The sequence below is a fragment of the Eleutherodactylus coqui genome, chromosome 5 (assembly GCF_035609145.1).
Source record: "Eleutherodactylus coqui strain aEleCoq1 chromosome 5, aEleCoq1.hap1, whole genome shotgun sequence".
NCBI classification, from domain to species: Eukaryota; Metazoa; Chordata; class Amphibia; order Anura; family Eleutherodactylidae; genus Eleutherodactylus; species Eleutherodactylus coqui.
Window position 1 is genome coordinate 142504663 of NC_089841.1, and position 19395 is coordinate 142524057.

The window sequence follows — 19395 nt, forward strand, 5'->3', positions numbered from 1 at the left end:
TAAATACATTAATGGGGTCTAGCTTTTAAAATGGGGGCAATTAGGGGAGGGGGGAGGGGGGGGGGGGGGGAGAAGAGCCTGAAAGAGCCAGGAGCAGTGCTCTGAGCTCCTGCCCCCTCTTTGCCCCTCTGCACTATTTGCAATGGGGAGAGGCGGGGGTGGGGCTAATTCTCGTAATTTCGCCCCGCCCCTGCCCTGCCTCCTTTCATTGCAAATAGTGCAGAGGGGCGAAGAGGGGGTGGAGAGGAGGCAGAGAGGGAATGGGAGCTCAGTTCCTGCTCCTGGCTCTTCCATCCCCCCATCCCCCCCCCCCCTGCAGATGAGGACACCGTATATCGGCTCGGCGTGAAAACCGAGCCGATAGACTGTCGTCTGAATCCACCCCAAGCATGACTCTACAGCAAGTGAAACCTGCTAGAAACCAACAGAATTAAAGTACAAGCCGCAGCTAGCACGGATTCACAAAATACACCACAAACAATACTGCCGCAAAATTTGCATATACCATATTATCATTCAGAAACAGAGTTGCTGCGGCTACTACTCTTTTCAATGCGCATGCAAGACATACAGATTTGGTTGCGCTGTATTTGTACTCCATGTGTAAATCCACCTTTATTCTGGTAATTTATCTGAATCGATTGGTACTTTGTAAGAAAAGGCAGTCAAATACAGATCTGTTTTTATTCTGTAGCAAGGTTATTGCTATACATCCTGTAATCCCAATATATAAAATCCATTGCTTTTTTACCCATTAAATACACATTATTATTAGGCCTTTAATGTTTTCCAGGTGCCTTTACCTACATCTTTGTGAAGAGATGTATGGTACAAATGCAGTGGACATCAACCAATGTCTCTTGTTTTTGACACAGAGCAAGCAGAAGTGATTCTACAACATCTTTCTTCCAAAGTTGCACTGCGAGCTGCACAGAAGTTACAAGTTATTTACAGAGCGGAAATTTTCAGAGCTCGGAATAAGTTGGAATCCGCTTCTCAAACCAAGTCCAAAACTTTAGCAACTTCTTTCGGAGTGTAGTATCTTGTTGCATTTCCCAGATCGTGGGAATTGAATTTAAAATGGTGGTGGCTCAAGCTTTTCCATTAGAGATTTAATCCATGTAGTGCCATTGATCAATTTAGTAGTTGCAATTATGTATTCAGTTCCACCATCCTCTAGTTGAGATAGAAAACGCAAGGCAGCAATTTCTGCAAAAGTTACTCCACCAAGGAAAAAGATCAGCATCACCTTGTTCTCCCCTTGTTGACCTGGAGGAGTAAATAGAGATTATTTTTAAACAAGATGCAACATTTCATTTATTACGCCGTGGCAGCATCACGCATGTGAGCACTGACAGGCAGAAAGGCTATTAGGTTTAATAGAATCTAATAGCTGCATTATTCCGCCGTGTAGAATGTAGCAGAAAACAGTCCGTGGGCATTAGCCCTTATACCTTACAAAAGCTTAGCATAGGGCCTTGCAGGACATCTAGGGCTTTACAATTGCTCCAAATTGAAGTGGATACTTTTTAGTTTATAGGTTTTATATAGGGAACACCAGCGGAAACAGGGAAAAAATTTTTTTAGTTATTCTCCAAGGCACTTCATTTAATCAACAATGGTAAACCAAAAAATTATACCCCCAATGCTACTATGCACAGCAGCATCAACATCTCTGTACACCGTCTGACTTATGATGCTGATATAGCGCTGTAGTTTTCTTTTACCTTTTTCTGTACATGGTGGATATACAACCAGGTACAACCGTTTTTTGTGTGAAAGCACAAGAGCAGAAGTTGAATACAGTTTGCTTGTGGGGTTAGGAGATGCGTTTGCCTCATCTAAACATAGGAAACACTAAATCTATATTTCCCATTGGTCATATAAACTTCACAGAACTTTTTCCAGTTACTTTTAATGGGTGGATGAATGTGTAACAGACCACTTACGTTTCTTCATAAGACCCGCTGGTAGAGACTGGCGCTCTTCAAATTGAGGTCCAGGAAGGAGTTTAAGAACCTCCTCAATGCTTCGCCAACCTGGCCGAACCAGAACCTGTGCCAGGCGAACACTGAGAGGAGCGTAGCCACTGTACACATAGGAGATGTCATTAGGATTCTAGGTATAAAGATGGAGAAAGTGGGGAAAATGTTAGAGATGCCCGTCCTGGAAAACCTATTACATAAATAATCCTCAGTGTTTGGTACTTTGGCTAAGACTGCCATAATACCTTATGGAGAGGCGAGCAAGATGCATCATGGTAATGCAACTGACTCCAGCAAGCGATGGCTGTGAGTGGTTCATCAAGCACCACAGTGATTGACTGAGCCAAGGCATTCATGAACCAATCAGAGCCATCGCTTGCTGGTGTTGGGGTTTACAAACCCCGTTACCTTCTGTTGGCGCTGAGAACTGCGCAGACCAGCGGGTGGGACCTGGATGGTGCCAGCTAGGTAATTATTACTTTTTATTTTATTTTTTACCCTATTTTCAGGGCAGGGCTTATATTTCAAGGCTTTCTCCCAGCCACAAAAAAAACAAAACAAAAAAAACAGGGTATGGCTTATTTTAGGGGTAGGTCTTAGATTTGGGGGAAACACTGTAGTAGATGCTGGAGCCAAAAACTACTTTATACAGCATACTGCACCAGAATGTGGGAGGGGAACAGAGAATAGAAAGATATGCATACAGTTATTAGCAGTAGTGTTCTGCAGAAGTACAAATACTCTTAAAAATGACTCTCTGGTAAGCCAACATCAAGACTGACATGTGACTCCACAAAACGAAAGGAATATGCAAAGATGTAGCAAATGTATATGATGAGAAGACAGTCCACCGGCAGACAGATACACAAAGCTGCAGCTTACAATCTCCATATTAGGAGATCCTCAGATGTCAGAGTTAAACATCATATTAATTAAAGTTTGAGACACATTTCAGAGACTAAACACCCGACAACTGACTTTATTCACTGGCCAACATCAGCAGAAGACGAATTAGATACAATGGGGCAGATTTACTCATACTCTAAAGGCCTCTCACACAGGTGCTTTTTACCGTGGTTAACGCAGCGTTTTGAATGCCGCGTTAATCCTGGTGTAATGCTCCCATTAAAATCAAAGGGGCCTTGCAGACATGCGTTTGATCTCGCTGCGGAACGGCGCCACGATTTTTTCAGTGCTGTCTGCTCTATATTTGTCCATTTAGCACACCCCATCACCCATCACAATGATTAAGTGTGCTAAAACACGCTGTCGGACGCAGGGAGCTGCGACCGAAAGTTAAAAATCGTGTCAAAGCGCCGTGTTTGAAATCGAGGCGCTTTGTTGCGTTCATGTGTGAGAGCGCCCCAATAGTTAGACAGCACAATCAGACTGGACAGTTTTTTCAGCCAGCAGAGTCCCCATCGTAAATCTGGCAAATTTTAGAATGCCATCTATTACCTGGCTTAGCTGATTTTGTGTACAGTGTTACATTTAGGCCACAGCTCTTTCTAGGAAACACACCCCTTTTCAGATGCGAAATAGTGTAAAACACATAAGCGTGGAGCAATGCATTCAAGATAGTTCTGGCAAATGACAACGTCTGTCCCACTATGCTGACAACGGGACAGACGATCACGAGTCCCAACCCCCATCCATCAACAAGTGATGACCTATATAGAGGATAGGTCATCAGTTAAAAAGGGGGCAGGCAACCCTTCTAAACAATTAACCATCAGCCAGAGAATGGCTATCCTCTTCCTACTGGGGTATAAAAGGATCCAGCCACACAACGCAACCTATGTTTTATGTTTTTCAGTGTGCAGTGGACTGCGGTCACCTGAACGTCACCCACCAGGAAGTTTAGTTTTTTTTCTACTCCTCACCAGTGATAAGTAGAAAAAGCACATGCAACCTTGTCCAAGTTGTATATACACACACCCCTATGTGCATGGGAGGAGCAGGAATAATGAGGTGAGGAATATGCAGCCTCAGGTATTTAAAGTCTGAGTCCATGAGAACCAGGTTCTGAATACATCAGCATGGAATCAAATAATATTCTACTCACTTTCTCAGATGGTAAGAAGTATATGTTTAGGTGTAATTGTATTTATTGGCAATACCTGCTCATTCACATCGTCCATCCAGAGTCGCAGGGTTTTTCTGATAGTTGGGTAGTTATTCCTACTGCCAGATTGTGCTTTTAAAAGTCCAGCCTTTTCCAGATTATGCAGCGTCAATATGTGCTCATAGCCATATGTCTGTAAACCAGATATATTACATTTTATACTACACTGGAAGAATGCAATGTAAGGAAAAAATAAATGTTTATGCTTTATGGTTAATATAGATTTCCTTGTTTAAAGCTTTTTTTTTTTTTTTAAATCAAGCATTAATCACAAAAGGGGAGAAGTGTAATTAAATTACACTTTGGATTCCATATTAGTTTTTGATTCTTAAAATGTTTATACCTGCATGAAAAAACTGCATCAAAATAGAAAGCGCAATTTGTGCTTATAGTGCCTAGAACCAACTTTTTGGGAGGATAGATATAATATTATAGAATTAGTGACTGCCATATAACGCCAAAAGAAATTTAGAAGAAAATTTGTGAGCCGCCAATCACAAGCATCAGGAGGGTTCTATAGGCTGAGAATAGCAGGACTGGGGGCTCTTTTTGCAATGCTATCCTTCTCAGCTGGATGGGAGTCTTCTTTACAACCGTTTACAATATTTGAATACATTTGATAATTCATTATGCATGTATGGTAAAGAGTTAGACAATATACTACGTGTCAATATTTCACATGTGCGCACGCTTGCCTGTACCTGTAAAATCTCTTTCTTATAAAAGTCCAAGACTTTTTGCTTCAGACCCGTATTGCACACAGACTGCAGGCAGACCAGTCTTAGGATCTTTATTAAGGGATCTTTTTTCGCAATACAATCTTCTACATATGGATTAACCTGATCAAAATAGAGGACAATGAACACATTTAACATACAGCCAAGGTCACAAAATGTCATCACATATATACATGCAGAGAACTAGAAGACTAGATAGAAACCTCGGTTTATCTAAAGCTGTGCATTTATAATCATTGAGACACAAGAGTGTTGTATGTATACTACATCAGCTAACCAGGTGGATAAAGGAATGACTGACATACACTGAATGGGTATGTGCTTGTGCATATTTTAAAGGGTATACTGCTTTGTTTTTAAATATTTTTTTATTTATTAGCAGAGTTTATGAGCTTTCCCATTTTTTGCAGTGTCCTATGTGACAGAGGTAATATTTAACCACAGAGGTAAAAGTGTATCAGAACTGCACATGAAGCAGAGAAGCATTTTAAAACTAGGAGCCAAGAATAGGCAGTTCTATAGTATTACCCTTATATTGCTTTGACCATTTTTGGCCAAGGACCCATATCACTTTTGGTTTAATTGAGCTTCAGATGCAAGCCATTACCTTCTACATCAAGTCCAATAACGGATATGTGGAGATTTCAATAGTATCATCAAGAAAAGAAGATTTACGATTTTGTATTCTGTAATACTGGAAAAGTTACCCTTTGTATACTACACTATAAAAAGGATAGCGATTAGAGATGAGCGAGCATACTCGCTAAGGACAATTGCTCGATCGAGCATTGTCCTTAGCGAGTATCTCCCCGCTCAGGAGCAAAGGTTCGGATGCCGGTGCGGCTGACAGGTGAGTTGCGGCAGTCAGCGGGGGGGAGGGGGGGTGGGGTGGGGAAGAGATCTCCCCTTCGCTCCTCCCCAACTGCTCCCCACCTGCCGCCGAATCTTTGCTCCCAAGCGGGCAGGTACTCGCTAAGGGCAATGCTCAATCGAGCAATTGCCCTTAGCGAGTTTGCTCGCTCATCTCTAATAGTGATCCAATTTTCAGGAGTTTTTCAAATACACTAGTGACAATTTACCAATCATCATTTAATGATTGTACTCTGTCCTAGAAATACTACTTTAGTGCCTCTTAGTAAAAATGCAGTGCAATCTACAGTGTATAATATGGAACAATATGGACTGCAATGGAGTGCGCAAGAGGTATTCCACATTGAGGTCCCTAATCCAGGAGAACAAAAAACAAACAAAAAAAAAAACCCAACACATTCTTATCGTTAATAGCTACACCTATAGAATAAATGGAGTACCAACCTTATCAGTATCAAATCCAGACATGAATTCTTGCTCCACTGTTAAATTATCAAAAAAAGCCTCTGAAGCTGAAGAGAAACATACCGTATAATCATCACTATTTATATAGCACAAACATATTCCACAGCAATTTACAAGTCAATATACAGAAAAGATTTTATTGGTGATGCTGAACATACGGAGCTGCCAGTTATCCTGACAGTCTAAAGTGTTCAAAGGGATACAGCTGATTACATTTGGATCAAGTTTGCAAACATACAAATATACATTAATAGAAGTGTACTTATATATTCAGAAGCGTATCTGATGCAGAAGTCTGCAAATATCAAATTGGGCATATATTCACTTTTCCCTCTCAATGATATGATAGTCCCGTCAGTCTTTTTACTAGACCGCAGTGATGCACTCACCACTGCAGGCAGCGACCGGCTGCCATAGTCATGCATTGACTAGGACATCATCACTGAGCCTTTCCATCATGAAACCATCCTCACAGAAGTAGCGAGGCATTTGAAAAAAAAAAAAAAAAAAAAAAAAGCACTCGGATTTTTTTTTTCTCCTTTTTTTTTTTAAAACCCTATGCAATTTATACTTGTGCCTTATTTTCTAAATATTGCAAAACCCCTGTAGTACCAATACAGGTGTCCTCCATCCTTACACGCTGCATGTAGTGTTTGGATGCTATTTATTCTATACAAAATTAAGCTATACATGTACACAATTTTATACCAATAATTAGCTTGGGTGTTAATTACATATTATGTTCATTGATTACAGATAAAAAAGCAAAACAAAAAAACTCATGATGGAAGAGAAAGCACATGGTTTAATTTAATCTTGTAGAATAATAAGTGGATCTTACTGGTTATGTCCTTTATGAGTTCAGCAATAGATGTGTGGTTTGCTAAAGATGCCCGTTCAGCTTGCATATGCGGCAGTTGGGAGACAAATTGTTTGATTTCACCCACAGTTTTGGCACTGTGTCTGCCCTGTATTTAAAAAAAAAATAAAATAATGAATGTCAAAAGCAAAACAGACGGCAGAGATTAGCAAAAACCGTGAAAAATTGAAAACTGTGTAAACAACATACAATTAATAAACTGATTAAAATATCAAAAAGGTACACAAAACCCAACTAGCAATCACCATGTGACTAGTGGGCAAGTCCTGGCATGTGGCAGATAATGATTCCAGGCTATTCAACCATCCAATCTCATTATCACCTTTCATAGGCAAGTCTTTTTTGTTCAGGGCAAGTATTTAAACTGGATTAAGAAGAGGAGATGGAATTAACAAAGGCCCGTTTACAAATACCAATGGTTCTTTGATTGTTATGTCTGCAGAAACTGAACAATGAACAAATTGTTTATTGTTCAGTCGCTGCCAGCATTTACACTGAACGATCATTCAGATTCCTGCGAGCCAGCAAGGAATCTGAATATTATCGCTCAGTGCAAAAAGGCCCTTAAATTCAATGGCTGCCATCCAGACTGCATTTATAACTGGTTTTTTTTTTATAAATCTTTGCACTAGTTCAACCCCCCGATCAACCTATAAACAATACAGCATGTTATTCAATAGAAGAGGGAGATAAGCAGGTACCATGGTTTCCTCAAATATTATGTAGTCTTTCTACAAGTATAAAATGTATTTTTCATCTACATGTACCTTTACACAGGAATATAATTACCCAAATTATCACTGAAAACAGCAAATTCGGGCAGTAGTTGTCCAGCGTATAAGTTCCGTCGACATGGCACTGACGGACAAATCACTCATGTGTCGAAGTCACTTAGTTTTTAGCTCCCCCTAAAACCAAGCAACTGTTGGCCCGTGTACTCAGGAGTTGCTCAATCTTTAAGTGACTGCCTGTTTACAGTGAAGGGAGGCAAGCTGTTCAGAACGATCTCCAACCAGCTCTGCGTCCCTTCACAGGACAACTATCAGTCTTGTTCAAAAGCACAGGAGCGACAGCCACTAGTACGCCCGACAGCCTTCTGGGTAAAGGTACCCTTAAGGTCCCTTTACACCGAGCGATCCTTCAGATGGTCGCTGAGAAAAGTGGTTGAAGCATATGAACGACAGTTTATTTGCTTTTACAAAAACAGATTATTGTTCATCGGCACTCCCCCTGCTGGCCTGTGACATAACGTACATTGGATGGCCGGAAGACTGCCGTCAATGTACGCAACCTCACAGGAAGTAGAAGCAGCCAGCTGCAGGTGAAGTGACGCCTCCATTCACCCCCAGACTGCAGGAGACAGTAGAAGATAGGTGAGGTGAAGATCTGGTAAGTAGACTGATGGGGAAGGAATAGGCATAAAGTATAGAATTTTTCTCTTTTAATGACAGAACCACTTTAAAGCCATTTTACCACCTATTATGTACACAAGAAAAAAAAAATCTATTGGTTTCCAAAATAGATCCTCTGAGAGTGGCTAAAAGACAAATTGAAGTGGAAATCCCAGCTGAAATAGTCATGTCACCTCCATTGAATATGTACATATTTTGTTGTTAGGGAGGAAACCAGTCTTACCTCAAAAGCTGCAGATATAATTTTGGCCTTCTTACTCAGTACTGTGCCTACGGCATTGAAGTTCTTGTCCCTGATCTCAGCATACAACTCCTCAGCAGAGTTCAGCAGCAGCTTCTTTGGTTCTGTAGGGAGATCCTTCCCGCTTTCACCCTGTTTCTTGGGTGCAAATTTTTCAGGAGGAAGTTTCACATTGCCTGTTGTAATGTCATAAAATGGAAATATCTGTAATGTAACAACACTGATTTCTACAGTGTTACCGACACAAAGTTACCAATACACACTTACTGTTTTGAATCCCATAGACTTCATCGATAAGTCCTTCATAAGTGAGCTGGGTGGCCAGTGGTGTCAACAAGTCAACATTACGATCCAGCAACAGCAGGGTATCAAACACTGGAGTTATCTGGTTGTTGCTTCCACCCAATTCTCTCTTCATCCTGATCATCATATTGGCAACATGCTAGAGGCACATCAAAAGTTATCCGTATAGTATTGAGGGAAATAGAAACAAAGCCGCACAGCACAGATCCCTTTCATCTAGTAGTTATCCATTTTCTACTGCAGGATAAAATACCAAGGTGCTCCTGTTAGGTCCCAACTATTCATTCACAGCGGAAGCTGAAAGGCTGAAATCAGCTTTGTATCCGCAGCTGGATTAGAGTCAAAATCTGCAACAACGGCGTGGTTTTCGAAGCAGATTTTGCACACCAATTTCGCTATGTGTGAATGTACCCCAATATAGAATTTGAGCACTTCTATGTGTGATGTCTTAGAACAGCATAGAAATAAGAAACCTCGCTAAGGCCTCATGTCCACAGGGAAAATCAGGCCCGCTACGGATTCTCCATGGAGAATTAATAGCAGGTCCCTCCTGCCCCGCGGACATGAGCGCTTAAAATAAGAATAAACTCACCTCTCGCCCGCTCCGGATCTTCACTTCGCCGCGGCTTCATCTTCTCTCCGTCGCGGCCGGATCTTCTTTCTTCGGCTCGGCGGATGCGCAGGGCATGTCGGTTGCGTGCCCCGCGCATGCGCCGGCCCGAAGAAAAAAAGATCCGGCCGCGACGGAGAGAAGATGAAGCCGCGGCGAAGGGAAGATCCGAAGCAGGTGAGTAAATTCCGATTTTGGTCTCCCACGGATCCGGACGGCTTCCATAGGCTTCAATAGAAGCCTGCGGGAGCCGTCCCCGCGGGAGACCCGCACGAAAATGGAGCATGGTCTAGATTTTTTCATGCTCCATTTTAAAAAAAAAAAAAAATTACTTTTATTGACCATCCGCAGGTATTTATCTACCCGTGGGTGGTCAATGCATCCCTATGGGATGCGGATCTGCGTGCAGGAGAAGAGTTAAAATCCGCTGCGGATTTTAATTCTTCTTTTGCCCGTGGACATGAGGCCTTACACTACAGTGACCCTTGTGTATGAAGTACTTGTTCTGTGTATCTTGTCAGTGTGGTGAAAAGTTACTCCGATACCAGTGGCAATCCTCACTGCCTAGTTCTGATGTACAACGTAAGTTTTAATTGTATCGAAAGAGTAAGCAAATAGTCCAGGGTTATACATGGAAATTCCACCCAAACTTACCCTTGCACACTCTCCTTTCCCACAGATCTGAGGAATGGTCCCATACAAGGCCTGTAAAGTGGTGAGCCCCTTAGCTGCATGATACAGTGTTGTCTGGTCGTTCTCCAAGTAGCATTCCTAACACACACAAAATAAATTATATATATTTTACACACACACGGTATTTGAGTTACGAATTTTAAAAGAAGAAGATTGAATCATATTGGAAGGACAGACAGAACTGGATCCCATTTCATACAGATTTAGTGATCGGAGCTTCAGCATGCCATTACAAATGTATCCACAATGAGACAAACATCCTGCAAGCAGCATTTCTTAAAGAGGCAATAGCTTTCTGGATTGAGGATTAATAAATTTGCTAATGGACATAACACCCTGGAGTGCTATTGACGTAAAGTGCTATGCGGTGATCCATTTTGGAAATCCAGATTTTGTAAAAAAAAAAAAAAAAGATAAATGTATGGAAAACAGGGGTGCAGGCCCATAATTTTGCATGATTTTTCCCTATACTCTCCAGGCATTAAAATGAAGAGGGGTGTCCTTGACATCCCCAGATAACTCCCCAAATTGCAGGTGCAGCAGATTAGAAAATGCAATATGTGGTATGAAGAATTGATTGCTGGTTGTGTCTATAAACATAGAGGTACCATGTAACCAATCCCCAATTATAGATTTCATGGAAGACAGATTATAAATCATAACATTAGGGAAATGGAGCCTTCCATTCAATTTAGTATGTTGGATATAGTATGTTTATATGGAAAGCTATGGGCGCTACCCAGATAAATTGCAAATATTGATAATTTTTTCTCATCATTAGGGTTATTTACACAGGCAATTTCAACACTTGATTTCTGGGTGTTGTGAGATGCAGAATTCAGATGTGAAAAAAACCCCATTTTAAATGGGTTAATTTAAATCATCAATTTTCCTCTCAATCTGAGATTAAAATAAAAGAACACACACACACACACACACACACACACACACACAATGATGGGAGCACATACAGGAGTCTGGGGAATTCCACCATTTGTAATAGGTTAGTTCTCCCATGCAGCCAGTATTTCATGAAGGGCTTCAGTTTTGGGAGCGTCGAGATCCAATAACCAACCCGACTGCACTAATGGTTGTCCACAAATCATCCAGGCCTATATATTACTGACTGCCTCCTTTATTTACTCCAGTATATGGTTGGTGGGAACTAAGAGGTACAGGAGATATCTGGGCATGCAGGCCAGCCTTCTTCAGTCCTCATTTAATCATGTCAGCCAAGAACTGTACCTTGAAAGCATTCTCAGACTCCATAGATAACAGATCTCCATCAAATGGGATCAGGTTTAGCCGATATTCTTCACGATGATAAAAAGAGCCAAGAACGCCAAGATCCTTCAGTCTCTGTTCACACAGCAGACTGCGACGAGGCACAAATAAAATGTGGAAATCCCGTTGCGTAAACCGCCCTTTATCTTCTCTGTTAAGAAAGAAAAAAATACTTGAGACAGATAACAGACACCTTGTTCAAAAATTGCATCGCTATTAACCTAAAGAAACTGAGGGCAGAACGCTACACAATATAAAGCTTGGAAAGTCAGACCTCAATCCTGTTCACTTACCTCCTCAAAGTGTCCCCAAACAATCTGAAAAGGCAACTGGCTGCGGCAGAAGCCCTCCCCCCTACTACTCCGATTGCTGTAGGAGACGGGGCATCCCCTCAACCTTTTACAAGCTGAAAATGTATGGGATCAGAAAGAAATTCACAAACTATTTCTACAAGTAATCCTGGAGACTGAATATCCCACAGGAAAATAGTCTACAGTTTACTACTGTAACTTCCCTGAGAACGGGAAGACGCGCCTCTATAGAGATTACTGAATTAATGGTTTCACATCTATACACAAGTCTGAATGCAACATAGGATCAAGATTAAAAGGTAGCGCTATACCCTAGAAGGTGTCTGGCAGTAGCTCATCGCCTGTAGGAACAGAATCGAACATGTTGAAATCCAACGTACGTGATCTTTCCACTCTACATCTGCTGTTGAGCAAAACTCAAGAGACCCCCTACACATTAGATGACAGTTGGCCAAATCTGCCCATTTCAGCGAGAGAAGCCAATCATCTAATGTTTAGAGCCAACTTTACTGTTAGTTTGTTTTCCCATTCCATTTGGACATGCAAGGCTGGGTTTCCACGCGGTGTATTCCTGGCGGAAATCTCGCGGTTTGGCTCGCTCAACTGCTTTAACAAATCTCCACTCACAGCGAAAAATAGTCAGGGTGTGAATTTGCAAATCTAGAGCATGCTAAGTCATGGAAAAACGATGAATGCTCACTGTAGATCTTATACAAGAGTCAAATCTGTAACAAAGTCATGTGCAGATTGTGATAAGAAAAATATCTGCAGTGTTTGTTCTCACCCTTCGGGCACACGGGCACACGTGTATTTTTGCTCAGTATTTTGATAGCCAAAACCAGAAGTGTAACGTACAGAGAGAAAGTATAATGAAAGATTTGCATTTCTTCTGTACTTTGGACTCGCTCGTGGTTTTGGCTTACAAATACTGGTGAAAAATACACCCGTGTGAAGGAGCCCTTAGGATATGTAGGGTTTGGAAACTGGCACATCCCCCCAACTAAAATCCAACGTGCAGCAGAATTAAGTCACATTAACCAAACCATTACGAATTCCAACTTCTTAAAACAGGGGTCCCCAATAAAAAGTTTCCCTTGATATTGGGGACACCCGTCTCACCCTAGGGTCACTGTCCGTAAAGACTCCCCAAAAAAAACAAAATTAAAAAAAGGGTTATGGAATAGTAAACCGAACGAAATAAAGCCAAACAGCACAGGATCAGACATTGACAACCGCAGATCAGAATATCAAAATTGTAATAATAGTGAACAAGTTCCACAGTGATTACACTTTATCACTAAGAAGTAGGGGAGGGTAAAGGAAATAGCAACATTTAGTTGCAGCTGATCTAAGTGTTCAGTAAAGATCTGTAACCATAGAGTTAATGGTACAAGATTAAGACCGCCCCAGTTACTCCACACCTTGTCAAACCTCTGAGGGCAGTTCCTGTTTTTAGAAGCCATCTGTTCATATAGTAAGGAAGTAGTTACTGTATTTTCCCATTGAGTAATAGCAGGCGCTCTAGGCGCTATTCACTTCAAGGCTATCGCCTTACGTGTTAAAAAAGAGGGAACTCCTTTAGTGATGCGCCCAGCCATCCTCTTGGAGGAGGCCCAACAGAAACCTCTGGAGTTCTGGGAATCCGCTGCCCAAGCACATTAGATAAGAACTCAGTGACTCCGTCTCATAAAATCGGTGCACCCCACATTAGGTGAAATACGGTAGACCTTTGTCAGGGCACCTAATACACTGAAGTCAAAGTAGTCTATCCTTTCTGAACAGACGGACAGGCGTCAACACTGATGGAGGATAAACAATTTAACTTATTATTGGCAGCTGGAGAAACAAAGATGTGACTCCAGAGCTTCTCAAATGTCTTCTTCCGACAGATGTGGGGCAGTCTGGCGCCATTTATCCAATACCACCAGAGGTGAAAAGGGTATACTAGTGTTAAGCAGATGTATATACCCTAGAGATACTAAACTGCTGGGACCCTGGCATCCCAATATGCCTATCCAAGCATAGAAAGAAATTAACAGATTAAGGTTACCCAATTCACCTTTTAATGCATGCCTCAGTTGTAAGAATTTTTAAAGGGCCATTCGAGGTATCTCATGCAAATAGTTTAAATTGGCCAAAGACTGCAAGACTCTTGTATCACACAAATACTGTAAGCGCGTAATGCTGTGCACGGACCAGAAGTGCGAGTCGTGCGAGGACAGGAGTCGCTCAAGGGAAGAGTTATTCCAAAGAGGGGTGTCAGCCAGTTTCCCTTTAAGCCAAGTCAAAGTTTTAGATTGTTGCCAGACCTGCCTAGGTAATTGTGTATGGGAAGTACTAAACCCAACGTGCTCCAAGACCTACCCAAGTTCTCATCCAACACACATCACCACTTTCTTTGGGGCATTGACCCTCAGCTCAATATAGAACCATCTTTGAATTCTCCAATTCCCCTAGGGTTTTCCTTTAGTCAAGTGACATTTGTCCGCTGTGTTGTCCTTTTACCCCACAAAATATGGACACTTTTTGTATCCGACAATTTTTTTTATCAAGTGGTTTCCTTCATAGAGTGTAACACTGAAACCTGTTAATATTGCTGTCACATGCATTACAGGAGTGTGCAAAAGTTTGATTTAGCCCTAATACTAAGAATAGAATGATGCATAGATCTATGGAAACATCAAAAGACAGCCTGCAGAATGGACCCACCTTAAAAGGGACTCTGTCACAAGGTCCATGCTGACCATACCCCAGACAGCATGGACACGGTGACAGCTGCCAGTTAAAGTGTAGCTCCACCTCCAGGAACTTAGTAGCGACACCCATCTGATGGGAGATGTACCGCAGCTCTGTGACTACAGGACCCCCTTGTTCTACCTACACTGCTTTAAACACTTACAATAATACATAATACAATAGATGGAAGATAAAGTACAACAAATACCTGCGAATGTTCTCAGCAATTATGTCCATTAGTTCCAGCTTGGGTCTGACAAAAAAGATGATGTTTTTAACATCCGATGCCGGTAAGGGGCCGGCCTTAAGCGTGAACATTTTTTCCACTTCATGTTCCTAAAAACAAATGTAACAGCCCGATATCAGCCGACCCGTAAAGGAACAGGACTTACTGTGCTGCAGCTACCAACCGTACCTTCAGGAGCGAATACTGTGCAATCAGTCCAAAGGGGCCGGTCAGATACTCATCCCATACAATAGCCTGCACAGAACAAAGACAGTTAGTCTAGTAATGCACAATTAGTTCCAGAGGAGGATTTATGAGTAACATTACTGGGGTACCAGAAGAGCAATCTGAGTAGGGTCTACATTTTTCAAACTTATGGAGCAACTTCATATTAACAAGGTTGAATCATGACAGCAGATATGGAGAATGCAGCCCGGAGAATGTGCATGTGCAACTTCACTCCATGCACTTCAATGGGGCGCCGGAATTAGCCAAGAGCTTGAACTTAGCTATTTTGGGGACACACTTGGGCGACATTCTCACTATCAGCTTTGGTAAGGGAACCCCTTAAAACGGTCTTCCAAAATGGCAGAAAAACCTTTCAGATGACCCTGCATGAACTGGATGCCCCAACAGTGGGTTTAATCCTTGAAGAGAACGTGAACGGTTAACCCCAAGGATAGTCCCGGCCACAAGGTATCCGTTATTGTAGCCCGTCTGCACATTAACTTGTGAATCACAAAGGTGGGCACCATACGTTGCTTTCTTTAAACTGATTTATCCAAAGGTTATAGCTTACATAGCCGTATGACAAATAGTCACCCAAGTCCAAGATTATCTGTAAGCCAGGCCTACAGTTCATAGGCAGCGAACGGAAACCGTGCGACCACTGCAGCGCCAACCTACGGAGGCAGCCTCTGTGACTTATCAGTGAATATACATACAGCACGTCACCAATTTACTACCGGGACAAACGTCTCACAAAAACAAGAGAATACTAAAAACATGAATTTATTATTAGCTCGAGCAAACGAGATTTGTGAGATTCTTGGCCTGTGAAAAGGGGCCATTATTGCCTTGCAAAGCGCAGGAGGTGGAGCTGCGCTGATGACAGCCGGCACCTGGGCATGTCAGTTCAGTGAGGGATCCTGCACACTGGTGAGAGCGACAGCGTGCAGCGACTTATGCCCTGAAATCGCACTCACAATCCGTCTGAAAAGGAAGCTCACAATCCTCTGCCACATCTGTGACAGGGATAGATGCAGTGGTGAAGGAAGGAGTTGGAGCCCCTCTGATGAGGGTCCGGTGTGGAGAAGAGCCGAGCGTAGATTCCAGTGGGTGATGCCTTTTAGTAATTAGTGAAGAGAGTTGCGTACATTCCTAGTCCGGGTGCTGCCAGATCAGTGACTGTACAGCCTGTAAGGGTTGGCCAGTGTAGAAGGAAAGAAAACCCACTGATGTAATGGCGCAACCTGATCGGACAGACGTACAGAAGCTTGACGTTTTGAGGGAAAATGTATTTTCTTTGAATGAGAGCCAGCAAATGGATTTTCTTTGAACGCAAAAACATTTCGAGGCAAACGCACCTCGTCCTCAGTCTCGCTGGAGACACACTAAGGCTGCCTGTCCACGGGTGAGTTTTCATTGCGCTCCCCGCCGGCGATAATCTGGCCGCAGGGAACACAGTGAAAGCTCTCCATAGTGTTGCTATGGAGAGCACTTTTCCCCTGTCCACGAGCGGAGAATCCTAGCAATTCTCCACTCGTGGGTGGCAAATCACAGCATGCTGCGAATTGCCCCGATCCTCCGGTCAGTCTATCTGACAGATAGGCTGACAGCGGAGATCCGTCTGCCGGCTCCTGTTCCCGGGCGGTAGCTATCGCGGCGGAGATCCGCCGCAGGATACCGCAACCCCCGTGGACAGGCAGCCTAACATACAATATATATAACAGCAACAATGGTGTTGGTGAAGAAATAAAAACAATAGTTTAAAAACAAGTCCAAAAAGGTAAAGTGAGGAACTGAAATAGCATAAAATAAAATTATTGGGTTTTTCTTTTTCCTTCTCCACAGCAGCGGCAGGGGATTCCTTCATCCCCACTGGGAGTCCCCTCATCACAGAATACTGTGACAGCAGTGGCAGGGGATTCCTTCATCCCCATGGGGAGTCCCCTCATCACTGTGACAGCAACGGCAAGGGATTCCTTCATCCCCATGGGGAGTCCCCTCATCACTGAGCACTGTCACAGCAGTGGCAGGGTGTTCAGTGATATAGGGACTCCACGCGAGGGTAAAGGAATCCCCTGCCACAGCCGTGGCAGAGGATTGCAATCTTCTCCCATCGATTCCGATGGGGCCGCCGCTGCTGCCATCAGCCCCATTGAAAATAATGGGAGATATCGCTAAAACTTTGGACAATCTTCGATTTGTTTCCTGCATCGCAATGCAGAGAAACATTGCAAGTGTGAATGACCCTATTCAGAAGAGTAGGTTTCATATTTGTGCGTCTCTCACGATATTCTCCCAGTGTGCCGGCGCCCTGACTATGAGACACCCAGGTGCCGGCCGTCATCAGCGGAGCTCCTCCTCCTGCACTTGGAGGGTAATCACACTGCAGGGTCCGTCTTTCGGCGCTCTCACACGGTTTTCCACAGGATGCAGTGAAATTTGCCGTTTCAAAAATCCACATAACTTAGTATTGGTTTTGATGCGGAACTGCTGACAGCGCTGTCCTCCTCAACACTGCAGCCCGAGCCACAGATTGTGGAGCGCTCAGCAGGACGGCAGCATCCAGGGGAACTACTGGGCAGTATGAAAGCCCCCAACTCCCCGGTTAACCCCCGCAGCTCCAAGGCGGGACATCCCTGCGTGTGAGCTCTGCAATCGGTCTGTGGGCTCAGCGGGGTGCAGCACAGGCGCCACCAGACTACTGCGGCCAGCGGTCACAGGACTGTGCGGCACATCACCACTAGGCGGTACACAAGGGTCGGCAGGACCACCATGTATGGAGCTGCAAGGAGCAGACAGCCAGGAACGGCCACTGCCTTATGTTACCACATTCCCTGCAGGTAGACAGCACCAGTCCATAAGCCCCTTCCCAGCACTGCCCTGCAGCCGCCTGTAGTCCATATATCAAGTACGGCAGGACTAAATGGACGAGGGAGATGACGGACTACGGTGGAGCGCATCGGTGATGGCGGCTGCAGGCGGCCGCACGGACCCACCTTACTCCCCGCACATTTATCCAGGAACTCCCGCAGCTCAATGCGCATCGCCTCCCTCAAAACGTTTAGGTTGACCCGGCCGTAGGAGAGATGAGACGCCATCTTGAGACTCCTGGTGACAGCAGCATTCATGTGACAGAGTTTGCGGATCACGTGACAGGAGAGACCGCGACTCTACAGACCAGGCTGCACTAGCAGAGCGCCGAGCGCTGCTCTTTATCACTTGCGTAAGCGTTGCCATAGAGGGGTCACGTGACCAGCGCCGAGAAGAACTCCGTAGTTCTATAAATGGCGGCTCTCTGGGTTGCTGTGTCATATTGACTTGTGTAATACAGCAGAGCCTGTGTGAGTGCGCTGATAGCCCGCATAGTGGGGGATTTTGGGGGGGAAGGGGCACAGAAACGGTTTACCCCTGTGTGAATGGCACGCATGTGTGACTACTCCATCCACCTATGTGGGACCGACACATCACCTGGTGCCCTCCCCCGGGGTGCTAGCGTTAACCTTTTCCCCAAAAAATAAAGGGCACAAAAAACCCAGGAGTGGTTTGGGGCGTGGCTTATCATGCCACGTGATCTGTAGGCCGCTCTCACATCGGCGTCAGATGTTCTGATCGGAGCTTCCGTCACTGATCTGGCTCAAATACCGGGACAAGCAGCGTGGCATGCAACTCTTTTTCTTCCATCCAAAAGGCAGGTGGAAAGCGGATGGATCCTGTTAGTCTATGGGGTCCGCCTGGCACTGTTCAGCTGCATCCAGAGACTGAATCGTTTCACCGCTGGGATTCCCCTTTCCTGCTCCCTGAACGGAGCGCACTTACCGCCTTTATTCCACCTCGCGGTGTAGGAGTAAACAGACCTCAGTCGTATATTGTAGCGCTATGCTCTGAGCCCCCTGTGGTGCAGTAGCCAATGCCTCGACGATTGTGTCAGAAGCTGATGATGACCCCATAATGAGACACAATCCATCCCCCATACTGGGGCACTTATTGCTGCTGCCTTCATGAAAATACATGGGTTCGGGGGCTACTCATTACCTACAGGGGCGTACATAGAACTCATTGGACCCCCTCCAAAAAAAACCTCTAAATATTGAGGCCGCTATATAATGGATAACAGTTCGACACAATAAGGGCTCTTTCACACAGGCGTATATTGGCCCCGTTTTCACAGCCGGCCGATATAGGCTGCCCATCTGATGCATTGCTTTCCAATGCATCAGTTCAGATGGGCGTATTCCTGATGTGTAAAAACGCCAAGCCGGCAAAGATAACACATTTGGTGCACATTCTGT

The 19395-nt window shown here is 43.9% G+C and overlaps 1 protein-coding gene across 1 annotated transcript; it reads right to left on the reverse strand.

Annotated features, from left to right (window-relative positions):
* Window positions 1-670: 670 nt before the first annotated feature.
* Window positions 671-18279, reverse strand: VPS33A (VPS33A core subunit of CORVET and HOPS complexes). Its single transcript, XM_066603303.1, has 13 exons — window positions 18103-18279; window positions 15068-15133; window positions 14861-14988; window positions 11567-11756; window positions 10283-10399; window positions 8983-9157; window positions 8698-8891; window positions 7024-7150; window positions 6162-6229; window positions 4812-4949; window positions 4106-4243; window positions 1950-2118; window positions 671-1269 (listed from the first exon to the last, which is right to left on the reverse strand). Exons 1-13 carry the CDS (start codon window positions 18232-18234, stop codon window positions 1076-1078), a joined length of 1836 nt encoding a protein of 611 aa, XP_066459400.1. The 5' UTR covers window positions 18235-18279; the 3' UTR covers window positions 671-1075.
* Window positions 18280-19395: the final 1116 nt, after the last annotated feature.